Source organism: Scophthalmus maximus, chromosome 16 (assembly GCF_022379125.1).
Source record: "Scophthalmus maximus strain ysfricsl-2021 chromosome 16, ASM2237912v1, whole genome shotgun sequence".
NCBI lineage: Eukaryota > Metazoa > Chordata > Actinopteri > Pleuronectiformes > Scophthalmidae > Scophthalmus > Scophthalmus maximus.
In genome coordinates this window covers 1,828,724-1,841,611 of record NC_061530.1, presented here as the reverse complement: position 1 = coordinate 1,841,611, position 12,888 = coordinate 1,828,724, and the positions used below count along the sequence as shown (strand labels likewise).

The window sequence follows — 12,888 nt, the reverse complement described above, 5'->3', positions numbered from 1 at the left end:
TGTGTGGCCAGAGGGGCCCGGACACAGTCAAGACATTTAGCTTCACTCGTGACTTGTGTCACTTTCTGTCCATGGAGGTCCCTTCAATGCATCCCCCTCAGATAAGAGGACGTGCGAACAGGCAGTCTGTCAGTCCACCCGCTTAAAAAAAGATCTGCCACAGAGGCATTTCTCCACAACAGTTTTTTTTCACTATCTCTCATGGATGGGGAATTTTATCAGGACATTGGATTCCAGACTGTTGGTTTGTTTGGCAGTGGACAATAAGGATGACTGAGAGGTGTTTGTTTTGGCATTCGGACACCCTGACAATGTGTTTGTCGATCAGTTCATCAGATCACTGAAGCCTCTGGGTAACCCTCATGCACTAGGAGGAAGACCGTTGAAGTGTGAGACGGGCCTGCTGGGCCCATTATCATTCACTACTGACGGATACATTGAAGGGCTCGCTGGATAGATGCGGGTTTATTAAAAGGTCTACCCACAGCGATGGCTGCTGTTATTTATGCATGTTTGTGTCCATTAGGCTTCTACCTCCACATTTCCTCACTCAGGGCATCTGTCTATCCATTTCCACACATGAAGGGAGCCTTCCCTGCACTTTGTGCTGCACTGTCATTATTGTAATCTCCATCCTAAAAACACACTGGTTTACAAGTAGCCTGGCATCTTTTTACATTAGTGTGGCTCTCTCATCCAAGATTTATAACTGACTGTTTCCCCATCCATCCCTCTATCTAATGGTATAAAAGAGACACTGTTTTAAACATTAAAATGAAAACCATTTACAACTATGATCAAAAGAGAACACTTGGGCATTAAAGTTTAAAAGGCAGGAATAAGCACAGCCATGTGGATGGACAGATGAGGTGGAAAGGAGATAAAAAAAAGTAAAGTACGGTGCACTCTTATGCACAGAAAGGAGGCATAAAGTGCTTTTGCGCTGCACTGCAAAACATTGACCTGTAATTAATATGGTTGTTCCTCTGGGCAAGTTTAGGATAGCTGCTTTTTGGGATACAAACCCCGAAGGATTCCGACCAGCACAGAACCATTGTAAAGTATTTTTATTAAAGGGAAAACAAAAATCTTTTCTATGTCGCACAGTGTGGAAAGCATAAGAAAATTGTATTGATACCAATATTTGTTATCTTTATTGATAATAGTGTTGGTGAATATGGTGCCTCGTGTTCTATGAATAATCATATATAATACATAGAAACAACAGTTTGACATGGCTATGCAACAATGGATTTAAAATATTGGTATCTCTTTTGAACATCCATCAGCTTCTACATACTCAAAATAGAACGTGTGAGTAGGGAAGTACAAAAATTAAGACACAATACTTGCTTTGTGACACAAATGAGTTCTTTTGTCTGAAGCTGACTGTCCACTGTGCCCCTTGTACCCCTCTTACCTTGCAGGTTCTGGAGGGGGAGTGTCATGATGCCCCCTGCAGCAGCAGCAGCCACCAGGCTCTGAATGTTGGCGGTGGGGAGGGAGAGGACCAGGCCCTGTTGCCCACCCAAGTGTCCACCTGCGTTGAACGGGATGAGGATGGGCTGGTTCATTCCTGGCGCTGCCCCAGACATCACGCCACCCACTGCACTGGCCAGCTGCTGTGCCACCAGAAGAGACTGTAGGACACACACACAAAACACACATGAAGATATATAGAATGCCTTATATTATCAAAACACCATCTGTAATGTTATCAGCAGGCTTGTTAAAAAAGTCATTAGTAATAGGATTTATTGTGTCATCTTGGAAGTTTTTAGCTTTATATGATTTCATTTTCTTCTCATATGTCACCTGCACATTAAGTTACTTCAGATTGCTTATTTTGGGGTAGATACTGTAGGTTTTTATAATAAAAGCAAATACAAAGAGTCAATTCTCTAACATCACACACTTTGAACACACTACTGCAAATGAAAGTCTAAAGCGTATTTAATTTAAATATTCAATTCATTTTCATTTTTTTATGTGTCCGTTAGATACTTAATTTTTTTTATTTTAGGTAATGTAGCAGGTTAAAGTTACACCTTTTTACTCTTTGGAATGCACAACACCAGTAACGCTGGATACTGTGCAACACAGACTTACTGTATATATAGGACATATGTATATTCAATTCTGACATATGAAAATATGGAAAATTAATAAAAAAAATAAAAAAAGATAACTTATACACTATGTTCTTATATTAGGATTACACCCAATCTTCATGTATAATATAAAAACTAATGTTGTTAGTCTTTTATTACAGCTAACTCAGAATCAGTCTAAAACAGCAGAATGTTGTGTAATGATAACATGATTAGATTCCTCTGTAGTCCATAAAGGATAGTATTGAATTATTGCCCAGTTCTTCTTGTGTGTGCTGCATAACACTTGTATTACATCAGAATGACATCACATTTAACTGATGAATATTCACACTACATTATGTCCTGAGACGTTTAATTGAGACATGTAATAAAGCAGTCACCAGTGTGAATGTGTGACTAAAGAGTGTATTTTGATGAATACAGTTGTTTTGCAGTTGGATTCTGTTCTTTGCTGTGTCACAGACTGAGAGTGAAAACACAGTGCCGTTGGTACTGACGGAGATCAAATTAAACCTTTGTGAAAGAGCTGAGAACTTCTCTTTCACAAAGATGCAGAGTGATTTATGGCTCATCCCGCTGAACATTTCCCTCGGAAATGTGCCTGAAATACAAGGTACTGTAAATAAAAGTGGCAGTACTTTACTCTTTTGATGAGGGATATAACACATCACTCACCCTTTCATGTACCCATTCATTCATATTAGTTAAAGTGGAATATGTGCAGTCATACACATAGAGGAAAAGATATGTTATCAGTTGTATCGCTCAGAGATATTTTGTACAGAAGAAAATCTCTTCAAATGCATTCTCCGAAGAAGTGGGTTTGGAATTACACAACCACATATATCATTGAGAGCCAGACGTGGGTTTGTGCCACAATCTCCATGAATACACTCGGAACGAGAGTTAATTTATTCACATAAAACCTTTTTTTCAAATTACGTCTGCATTGGAGCATTTCAAACTGAATTTACACAGGCAGTACGACATGGAAGATGTGGAATATGCTGCAAAAACCAACAGAATTACTCTTTAAACATTGAATTGAAATTGTTTGGAATGAAACTAATAAAAGTACATTGTCAGGGTTGTGTCCACAGTTAGGGCAGCCTTTAAATGTTGCTAGGCAAGTACTGTGTTGACTCCTCCACTGTGACTTAAGTTCACAAGCCTTTAACTCCAATTGTCAGCTATCTGCTTCTGTTTTGCATGGTGTGTCTTCAGCTGGTGTGAAGAGCCCACCATACTCCCAACCCTGGTGCTCCTAGGTGACAGGCGTGTCACTGTGATAACCATGTATGGTGCAGAACGCCTGCACTCACTCCGACACACATGCGATCACTGTTTAAGAGGTACAGGTCACATGGGTTTAAAGCCACAAAGCGCGAAATATCTGGACTGAAAGACAAATTAATACCTGTTTGTGTTTCTAAGCTTTTAAAGGAATAAAAAAAGCACAGAAAGTGGATTGTTGCTGGCAAGAGTATTCACACACATTGTATAGGATTAGTCACTCTCAACATTTCCTTTCATATACAACAACAGTGCATAAGCAATGACAATATCTGATGATTCTGAGAGCATTCAAAATGACATTTGCCATTAATGTTAAAAAATTAATGAATAATTTGAGAGCTCAAAAAATCCTCAAAGGACAACAACAAAGACGATGCCTTTGTTAGCTACAAGTGACATATGTTTAATCTCGCGTTTTGAACTAAATTTAATCTTAAATCCAAACAGCATATAATCAAAGACACTCTTTGAACATTTCATCTCTGAGCCAAACAAAATGAGATTGCAGAGATTGACAGCAAAGACCGTCTCACATAGAAGGGAATAACATTAAAACACAATTCTGCAATTATCAGATGTACCCCTGATTTATTTATCATTACAGGCAGCTTTGGAGAAGCACGCAGCTGTTACACACATAGGCAGCTGCCAAGAGAAACCACTTTGGAGATTTTGTAAAGCTCTAGGTCTTTAGGCTGTTTGTTGTGCCAGTTTTCGAGTGATTATAGTCTTGATCTGAGGGGAAAACAATGTACATGCACATATCAAAATCAGAGATTAAAATAAATTTAGGGTGAACATAATTAACTCAACTCTGCAGCCACACAAAAAGCTTTCACTACATGAATCCCCAGTATCACTCATCTAGATTTACAAGCAGTTCCCCCTTCTGCTTTCTCGCCTGATGCTCTCACTCGTCCTCTCCATAGGTGCTGGTGGAAAGCTGCTGTACAGTGCTTGGCAGGCCTGACAGCTGAGTGTTGAGAAGTGGTCTCCTAGGGGCCACACAGACTCACAGAACTGGGTGTGTGTTGGGCTCTGGATGGGAAACCGCCCCATTCAGGGCAGGATGTGGTACCCAGCCTCTCTGCCCATCAGGGGAGAATAGGATATTCTATCTGCTTGGCAGCTCTGGCACTGAGAAATTGCCCATAATCACCCAGATAGCAGACTTTTGTCATCCTAACTGCAAGCGGGAAACAGAAGGAAGGTGGATTCATGTTGAGTAAACTACCATTGGATAATGGTTGTTCGAACAATATCCGGCTCTGGAGCGAGAATCTATCAAAACATATTGATCCTGGAACAAGAGAATTGGGTATGGCATGCGGAGCGCCTTTGTTTCTGAAAAGTGTTAGCTTCACAGAGACTGTACTGACAGCATTAATATATTAGATGGTGACTGTTGAGAGCCGCCTGCTGAGGCTCAGACTCTTAACGTTGGCTGCTCGAGATGCTTTCCCTTCTGTGTTTATTTCTTTTCAATTATCAAAACAGTGACTTTGACCATCCAGGGTATAAGTTATCAGAGAAGTGCTTATAATTAAGCTCATTCTTTATCTCCACTTGCAGCAGATTGACTCTTTCACCAGGGATTTATCACCCTGTAAACCTACCCAACAAAACGGAGGATCTTCCCTCTCATGTTTCCTCTTTCGTTTATCCTGATGAGGATTGACTGTCATTGAGTAACACTATTTGCAAGGGGAATGGGCTTATTAAAGAGGATGGAGGAAACCTGACACTACGTGTGTGTTTGTGTGTGTGTTTGTGTGTGTGTGTGTGTGTGTGTGTGTGTGTATGTGCATGTGCATGTGAGCGTGTTAAGAGTTGACATTGAGCAGCACTAATGAGATGGATGTTCATTAAACATTGGTGAGCGATCAGGCCAATAAATCCAATCAGATAGGACAATGCCTGATTGAGCTATTAACAGAGCTGCAGGCTTGGGCTCTTTGCTCCTCTGCTTGTTATGACAAGGCCTGTATTGTCTGCTCATTAGTGCCACAGCTCAATTACATTTGAAGATGATGTGTGATGACAAATAACATTGTAATTTTACACTTTAGCTGAAAATAATTATTGTTGTAGCAGTCAGTGACAGTGTTATATGTTATGTTACACCCAGCTACTTAAATACCCTGAAATAATTTTAGTAATTGATTGAGTAAGTGATTATTGACATTCATGCAGACACCTTAATCTCTCTCTCATTATCATCAGATGATCAGCATCAAAATAACATGATTAACAGAGCAGAATTAGTCATCAATCTTTATAATCATTCATACTGCACTATCATAGTTTGGTTTCTTTTAGTATTTTCATTCTATTCGCAATTTTCATCAAAAATAGAGAGCAGCGTTGCTACTGCAGGAAGAAAAATGGCAGTTTTCAGAGGTGTGAAGTCAGTTAGACAAGGACAGGGATTCAAGTTTCCATCATTAAAACATATTTCTGTCAGTTACATTACAGAGTCTATGTATGAGAGTAGTGCAGTTGATAGTATAATTTTAAGGAGGACAGAACCCAGAACCAGTTTCCTAACATATAATCAAATTCTTTGTTGCGACCATTTGGTTGAAAAAAAAAAAATCAATTGGTGCAGTCCTGCTTTTTTTGAGTGACCGCGTGTTTGCTTAAGGTTAGCATGGACAGAGTAATCACTGCAAAGGTTGTTCGTCTCATTTCATGTTTTGCCCTTGTTATGTCAATGGGTGACGTCATTAGGGGTTAGGGTTAGACTTAAGCTACTTTCAGACATGCACTGAACTTTGGACACTGTCCTGAACTTCTCTGGAAGGGGCTGTATGTGAGAGTGCAAATGTCTGCACCTCTGGACATTTTCCATAGTTACTCCTGTCAGCCCCCAGGTCAAATCTCTGAGCATGTCCTAGTGAACCCAGAATACACCAGGAAAATCTCCGGAGAATTCACAGCGAGTGAGTGGGCGTGATGACTGCAAACAAAAACACCGCCACAGAGTTATCAGAGCCTCCTGCTTCTCCAAAGACGCCACAGAATGCTCTGGAGATTATCCTACTGTTGTGAATGCATCGGACTGGGACAATCTCCTGCTGCATTCGTTATATGTGAATGGTAAACTCCGGAGACTGTCCGGACGCAATGCTACGGACATTCTCCAGAGTTCACTCGTTGCTCTTTACAACTTTTTACAGCAGAGTACATATATAAAATCTTTCTCAAACAAACATAAAACATAAACGTTGTACAATTTTGTTTATTGTTGCAGTTTGTTCATAAGTCAACTTTTTAATGGGGCTGTCAATGTACATGATTTCCCCCTACAGTGTTGGCTACTTAGCCAGTAGTTATAATTACCAATTTAAATTTGTGCAGAATGTCTGATTGTTATAGCAAATACTGACCTCCAAATGAGCTGAGAAATATTTGCAGAATGAGCTACAAGGCCTGAACATGGGTCATAGTGAGTAAACTTGTAATGAGAAAGAAATAATGCAATGCAGTGTGTTTTAACCCGCTGCAAGTTATTTATTTATTTATCTTTTGCTTTAATCCCTGCAAGGGGCTGTCCAAAAAGAAAAGATACATTTGGAAGAACTTGCAGTAACCAATGACTACCCAACAAGAGATCCTGTTTCCAGAAGCAGGAGTTGCTTTATAATAAACCTTTATAGGAAAAAAGCATGATCCTTAGATATAAAAAAATTGTAAATATGTGACAAAAAAAGTAAATATGTTGGTCAAGAAACTATTGTCAGCAAAACTGACAAATAATGTCATTTAAACACACTAACTCTATTTGAATTTGTTTCTTTTTACTCTGTGCTCTTACCCCGGTTTGCAATAAGGCTTTTGCAATGTTTGAATCTGATACCTACTGATTCTAACGATTATTTAAAGCTACAGTGTGTAATATTTAGAATAATTTTTTCACAGAAATTGAATATATTGTCCATAATTGTGTGTTCATATATATAGTAACCTACAACAAAGAACCCATGTTTTTTCGTCAACTTTGAATGAGTTACCTATAATTACACTAGGGGGACCAGGCCTCCATTTAAGTTGACATGTTTGCTATGTCGCCATGTTTGTTGTGCCGCGTTCCAGTTCCACTGCGACTCGGGAGGTCGGGAAAATCACCCCCCCGACTTCCGGGGTCCGAGTTCCAAGGTTTAATGTTACATTATACCTTGGAAGCGCATTACATATGCTTGCAGAAAACGGTCGAGAATACGTGCATTCGCCTTGAATTTCCAGCGCTGCGGGTAACCAGAAATGAAATTAGCGGTGGCCCATAAAGCGTCCCCTGCCTGGTGCTCAGTTGGTTGCGGTTTGCAACTTTACCAGCAGATGCCGCCAGAAAAGTACAAAACTTACACACTGGGGCTTTAATGTTATAGAGAAATGCTTAAAATTTGAAGCAAAGTTTGCAAGAGCTTTATAAGTAGATGAGCTGTCTGACCAACTGTCAGGCAAATAGATAATAAATAACAAATGTATTATTATTTCATCTGATATGGGATTGTTTATCTTGGCTATACATACCTAATGTAGCAGAACAATTGTTAACCATACAAATGTCTTAATTAATAAACATCATTACTGACTAAACAAACAAAAGTGTTGTAAGTTTGGGTTAAATTTAAGACTGATGCTTTCACTCACCTGCGGACCCATTGGGTATCCTGGGTGAGACTGGCCCAGTTGACTCTGCTCTAAAGGACTGCTGCTGGCATCTGACTGGATCGAACCATCACGGGCTCCTGAGAGAGCAGCAGAGATCCATGTAGGAAAGTAGAAATAAAATACCTTAGATCAACAGCCAGTATAAGTAAATAAAGACACAACAAAGACCATGCTGTGATATTACAATAAAGTGCTGTAGCAATTGAAGAGGGCAGCCAGGAAAGGGAGTCGGGGGTTGTATTAAAGTGTTTTATCAATAACCGCTGTAGAACTGAACAAAATATCAACCGGTGGAGAGGATCATTGATGGGAGATGATGCATACTGCCGCGCCCCCCATGGCTTAGATTACTGCTGAGAGATAAGAGTTCCACCACAAATGCTGGGGCCATATTATTCAGCCATTTACATAACTGAGTATCACTCATCTAAACCCACCCTTACCCCCCTCCGTTCTTAGCCTGCAGCTACAAGACACAATTAGACCTGTTTGCTACGAAGACAGAGTGAAGCAAAGCAGACAGGGACATGATAATAAGCTTGCTGATGGCCGCAGGGAATATAAAGGACACCAATGGATGGATATCAAAGCAATCCCTATCTCACTGAGTCTCTGAGCAGTGCACCGAGTGTGGACAAAAGTGCAAAAGACTGCTTTGACCCTGATGATACGAAGATCATATAGTGCCTTAATGTAAAGATGAGTCAAAATATGAAATGAAAATGGACAAATATCTGACACTACAAAAAGATTCAGGTAGATTTTACGGCAAGAAAAGTGAACTTTGTGATTTGATAATTCTAAAAACACACACTAAAAACAGTAAATCATTTTTAAGTTGGAATACACAAAGCAAAAGTTGCATCTACTTTTGTGGCATCAAATAAAAGATTTGAGAAAACAATGTTGCAGTGTTTAACAAAACTATTTGCACAAAAAATGTGCCATTTACAAACTCCTGGCTTATACTGTTTTACAGTCAGTCTTAACGTGAATGAACAGTTGAATGAACAGAAGCACAACTGAATTAAGTTACCCCGTGTAAAGATGAGCCTCCCCAAACCCAAAAACAAAACAAAAACAAATATAATCTATCTTGCTGCTGTGCAGACAGGTTAAATGGATGCATCGCATCTCATCAGCAGGTTATTTCCTGTTGGTTGGTAAATGTGTGTTTTCAAAACTTTTTTGGGGGCTGTGCTCACTCTTGCAGCATTGAGCACAGCACACCCTCAGTGGGCCTGCATGGTGGCCATTTGCTTGCTAGAATGGCTAGCATTGATAGTATTCCTTTCCATACAAAGCAGCTGCTTTATTAATGTTTAAAATCTTTCATGTATTACCTTTAAGTAACTGCAATTTAAGTAAATTATCAGTGGTTGTCTCAAAAAAAAAATTATGCCATGAACCAATCAGGTCAATGGGTTGATTGCTTGTGTTGTAAAGGTATTGTCAAAAACAATCTGAACAAACCACACCCACACAGCCGTGTTAAAGTAAAGTGGAGTAGTTTGGGAAATCGGAAAAAAAAAAATTGACTTGATTGGTCCTCATTGTGTCACATAGTTCAAAAGTTTTGAGACCAAGTTTTCAGGGGCTTTAGAGGTCCAATTTTGTCAAACATTTTTGCTTGATTTTACCTATGCCATGGCAATGTGTCTTCATTATTGAAATCTGACATCTAAAGTAAATTATTATAAAACAACTGAGGAATTCCTCAAAAATGTGTTGAATAAAGTTTTTTTTTTTCTTAAATAGCATGATTAAGCTTCTACTTTTTAAATGAAATTTTGGATTAAAACGCTTGGTTCAACTGGACATTAATATCTGAAAGTCCAGGTTTTCATAGTTGTTAAATCAAATTAAGTACTGTAAAATTGACTTATTGACTTTAAAAACATCAATGCGATCATTTTACAAAAAGGTCATGTGCCATGTGTGATTTAATACAAGTCTGCTTTTTATGTATGATATAAACCTTTGGCAAAAGCCTAATAAACCATCCTTTTAAACATACCGACTCCTTCATAAAACAGCTTTTTACCTTGAATAAAGTGGGTTTGTATATGAAGTGTTTAAAGGCTAAAAACCTCATTAACTATACAATGTTGACAAAACAATTTAAATCAATGTAATCATACTTTCAGTATGAGATACATTTTCTTGAATGGAATATCACAGTTTTTAAATAAGAGATAAATATCTGACATACTGTCTTTTTATTCATGGATGAATATTATTATTTTCTGAGGGCATGCAGTGGTTTTCTAGTCCTTTGATAAAAGCTTCATACAAAACACACCACTGAATAGCCTCGCCAGCAAGATCTCATTGCCTGTCAAGTATATTTATGCATTACATTTTAAACTCCCCACCGCCAACTAAAATCATTTCATCTTTACATAAAATCCAAATAATTGGTGAATGGCATGACCTAACAAATGAACCCTAAGCGTTTGATGGTTGATGTGAAAGCCCAAGGGGAAGCCTGCTTTTCTAACTGGTTTCTACCTCTGGCTGGCTAGCCCTGCTTCTCGATGAAGGTCCACATTCTCTCGCTTTTCAGCCTCGCAACGCAATGAATATTTTGACAAGCCAGTCTCTTTTCACCAATTATTTCACCCATTAGGAATCACGATGTGCACAGCCCCACCCTGTGCACTCCGTTTCTGGAAATAAGATCAATCTGAACATACAGGGAAGACTTTGTTACTGAGTCGGTATAAAGCTACAGATAAAGAACAATATCATTATAATCTATTGTATAATTTTAATTTCAAATTTATTTGTGCAAGTGCATGTTAAGAGGCCACAGATTATTTTACTGGATTTTATTAGAAGAATTGTCTCTAAGCAGTTAATTTCACTTTAGTCATTATCAAATTAATTAATTTCCTCCAGACTTGAAACAGTGTGATTAAAGTTCATAGCGAGTCAAATTTTCCAACCATCTCAAAGACAATTCTCTGAATGCAGCTGCCTCACTGTGACAGCAAGAATATCCCAGCAGTGCTGCTGAGCAACTTTTATGAAAGTGAATTATCCAGTTATCATCATAACAAAGCCAATTAGCTAATTTAAGATTATGAACTACAATGAAAAAAAATAGACTTTATAACATCATCAATAAGCTTCAAACAGTAGGGCTCATGACTTTAGTTAAGATATTGGTCGTGAATAATGTATTCTATCTGATCAACAGTGTGGGAGACTTACTGAATAACGATTCCTTCATGCCTTTTATTGCAGCATTTCCCAGTAACTTAGAAAGATTCATCCCCTTGCAAATATCTGTAAAGTTAACAAGTTTATCGCAGGGGAAAAAAATCAATAATAAATAAACACACATGCACATCCTCACCCAAAGGATTTGTGTAATTTCTTCAACTAAATTAAATGGCTGACAGGAGAAATACCCAGGGAGTCAATCTTCAATTCTCTTTTATTACTAGAATCTTTGTACATGTTTTGCTTTTCCTTTCTTTGAAAATTTACTTATCTAATGTGAATGATTCTTAAGGTGATTTCCAGATGACGATTAGCACTGTACACAGGGAGAAAAAAGAAAATATTTTGATTAGACCTTTACTGAAAAGAATCTCTTTGATGCCGTGATTATACGCAGGTCACACGATGAATAAAATGGAATGAATGGACGTATTGATGTGAGGAGAGATGAAAGCGCAGGCCAAATGGATGAAAGAACAGGCAACGCACATTCAACATAGCTTTACATTTATCAAGGAAATTCAAGCTTTATCTCTTTTTTTGAATTTATGAGCAACTGAATTGCTGTTTTCAAAGCACTAGTGTCCTTACATAACATGTTCATTCTGAATAACAAAAACACTCTGTAGCCCTAAATTCTCACTATGTGATTCACGTCCCTGACTGAAAGTAAGAGGATGAATTTAATTACATGAAACAAGCCTTAATTACAAACTCATTCTGACAGTGACATTAATAGTGACAGTTAAAACACTTGTCAATGTAAGTGAAATAATGATATGTATCAGGGGGCACAGTGCAATTTGATGTGACTTATGTCATGGAAATATTGCCAATATCCACCACTACATAAATTCTCTTTCATTGATCACCAAAGTGGCCACTGGAGAGCGACTTTCAATACCACACAAGGCTGAGGGCCTTTGTGTGTGTGTGTGTGTGTGTGTGTGTGTGTGTGTGTGTGTGTGTGTGTGTGTGTGTGCGTTTTGGAAGGTGGGTTGGTGGGGAGGGGGGACAAAGAGCTATATTTATTTGACTTCATTTGGCCTGCCTTAATGCAGGGTGCCCCAAGGACTACACCACAAAACAATTAGCCTGGATTTCATAGAGCAATCAGCATGCCACCTTGTCTAATGCAACCGCTTCTTACACTGACAGTCTGAATAAAATGGGTGTTATTGAAAGCTTTGTGTTCATATTAGCTTTCGCCTCAATGGATTTATGAATCAATTTTTGCCCATAAAAGAAGCTTTAACACTTAAGCTATTTTAGTGGAAATGCATTATGTAAGTTGTCAAATGTACGAGAGAGGCCTGGTAACGATTCAGGCAATTCAGAATGAACAGCCAACATCCATTTATAAAATGGTCCTTTTGAAAATGTCTGGCTGAGTGCATGTGTTTGCTATTAAGATGCTGTCAATCATTTTGCCGCTGAAATCGAATGCATTGGACAATAATTTCACATTTAACTAGAGTGAAGATTAGAAATCAATTATATTCTTAATTTTCATTCTGAGGGGATTTGGCTGCAAAAACATGTGAAATAATAATATGATTTTCATCACTAAATGTGT

At 38.5% G+C, this 12,888-nt stretch overlaps 1 protein-coding gene across 8 annotated transcripts in view; it reads right to left on the bottom strand.

Moving 5' to 3' along the window:
* pou6f2 (POU class 6 homeobox 2) overlaps positions 1-12,888 on the bottom strand; it is a 75,609-nt gene that overhangs the window by 45,921 nt on the left and 16,800 nt on the right. For all 8 annotated transcript variants that reach the window (XM_047327640.1, XM_035612897.2, XM_047327639.1 and 5 more), the window contains 2 exons: positions 8,064-8,161; positions 1,421-1,640 (listed from right to left, as the gene is read on the bottom strand). In XM_047327640.1, the coding sequence (XP_047183596.1) occupies positions 1,421-1,640; positions 8,064-8,161 (318 nt within the window). The remainder of the gene's footprint in view (positions 1-1,420; positions 1,641-8,063; positions 8,162-12,888) is intronic.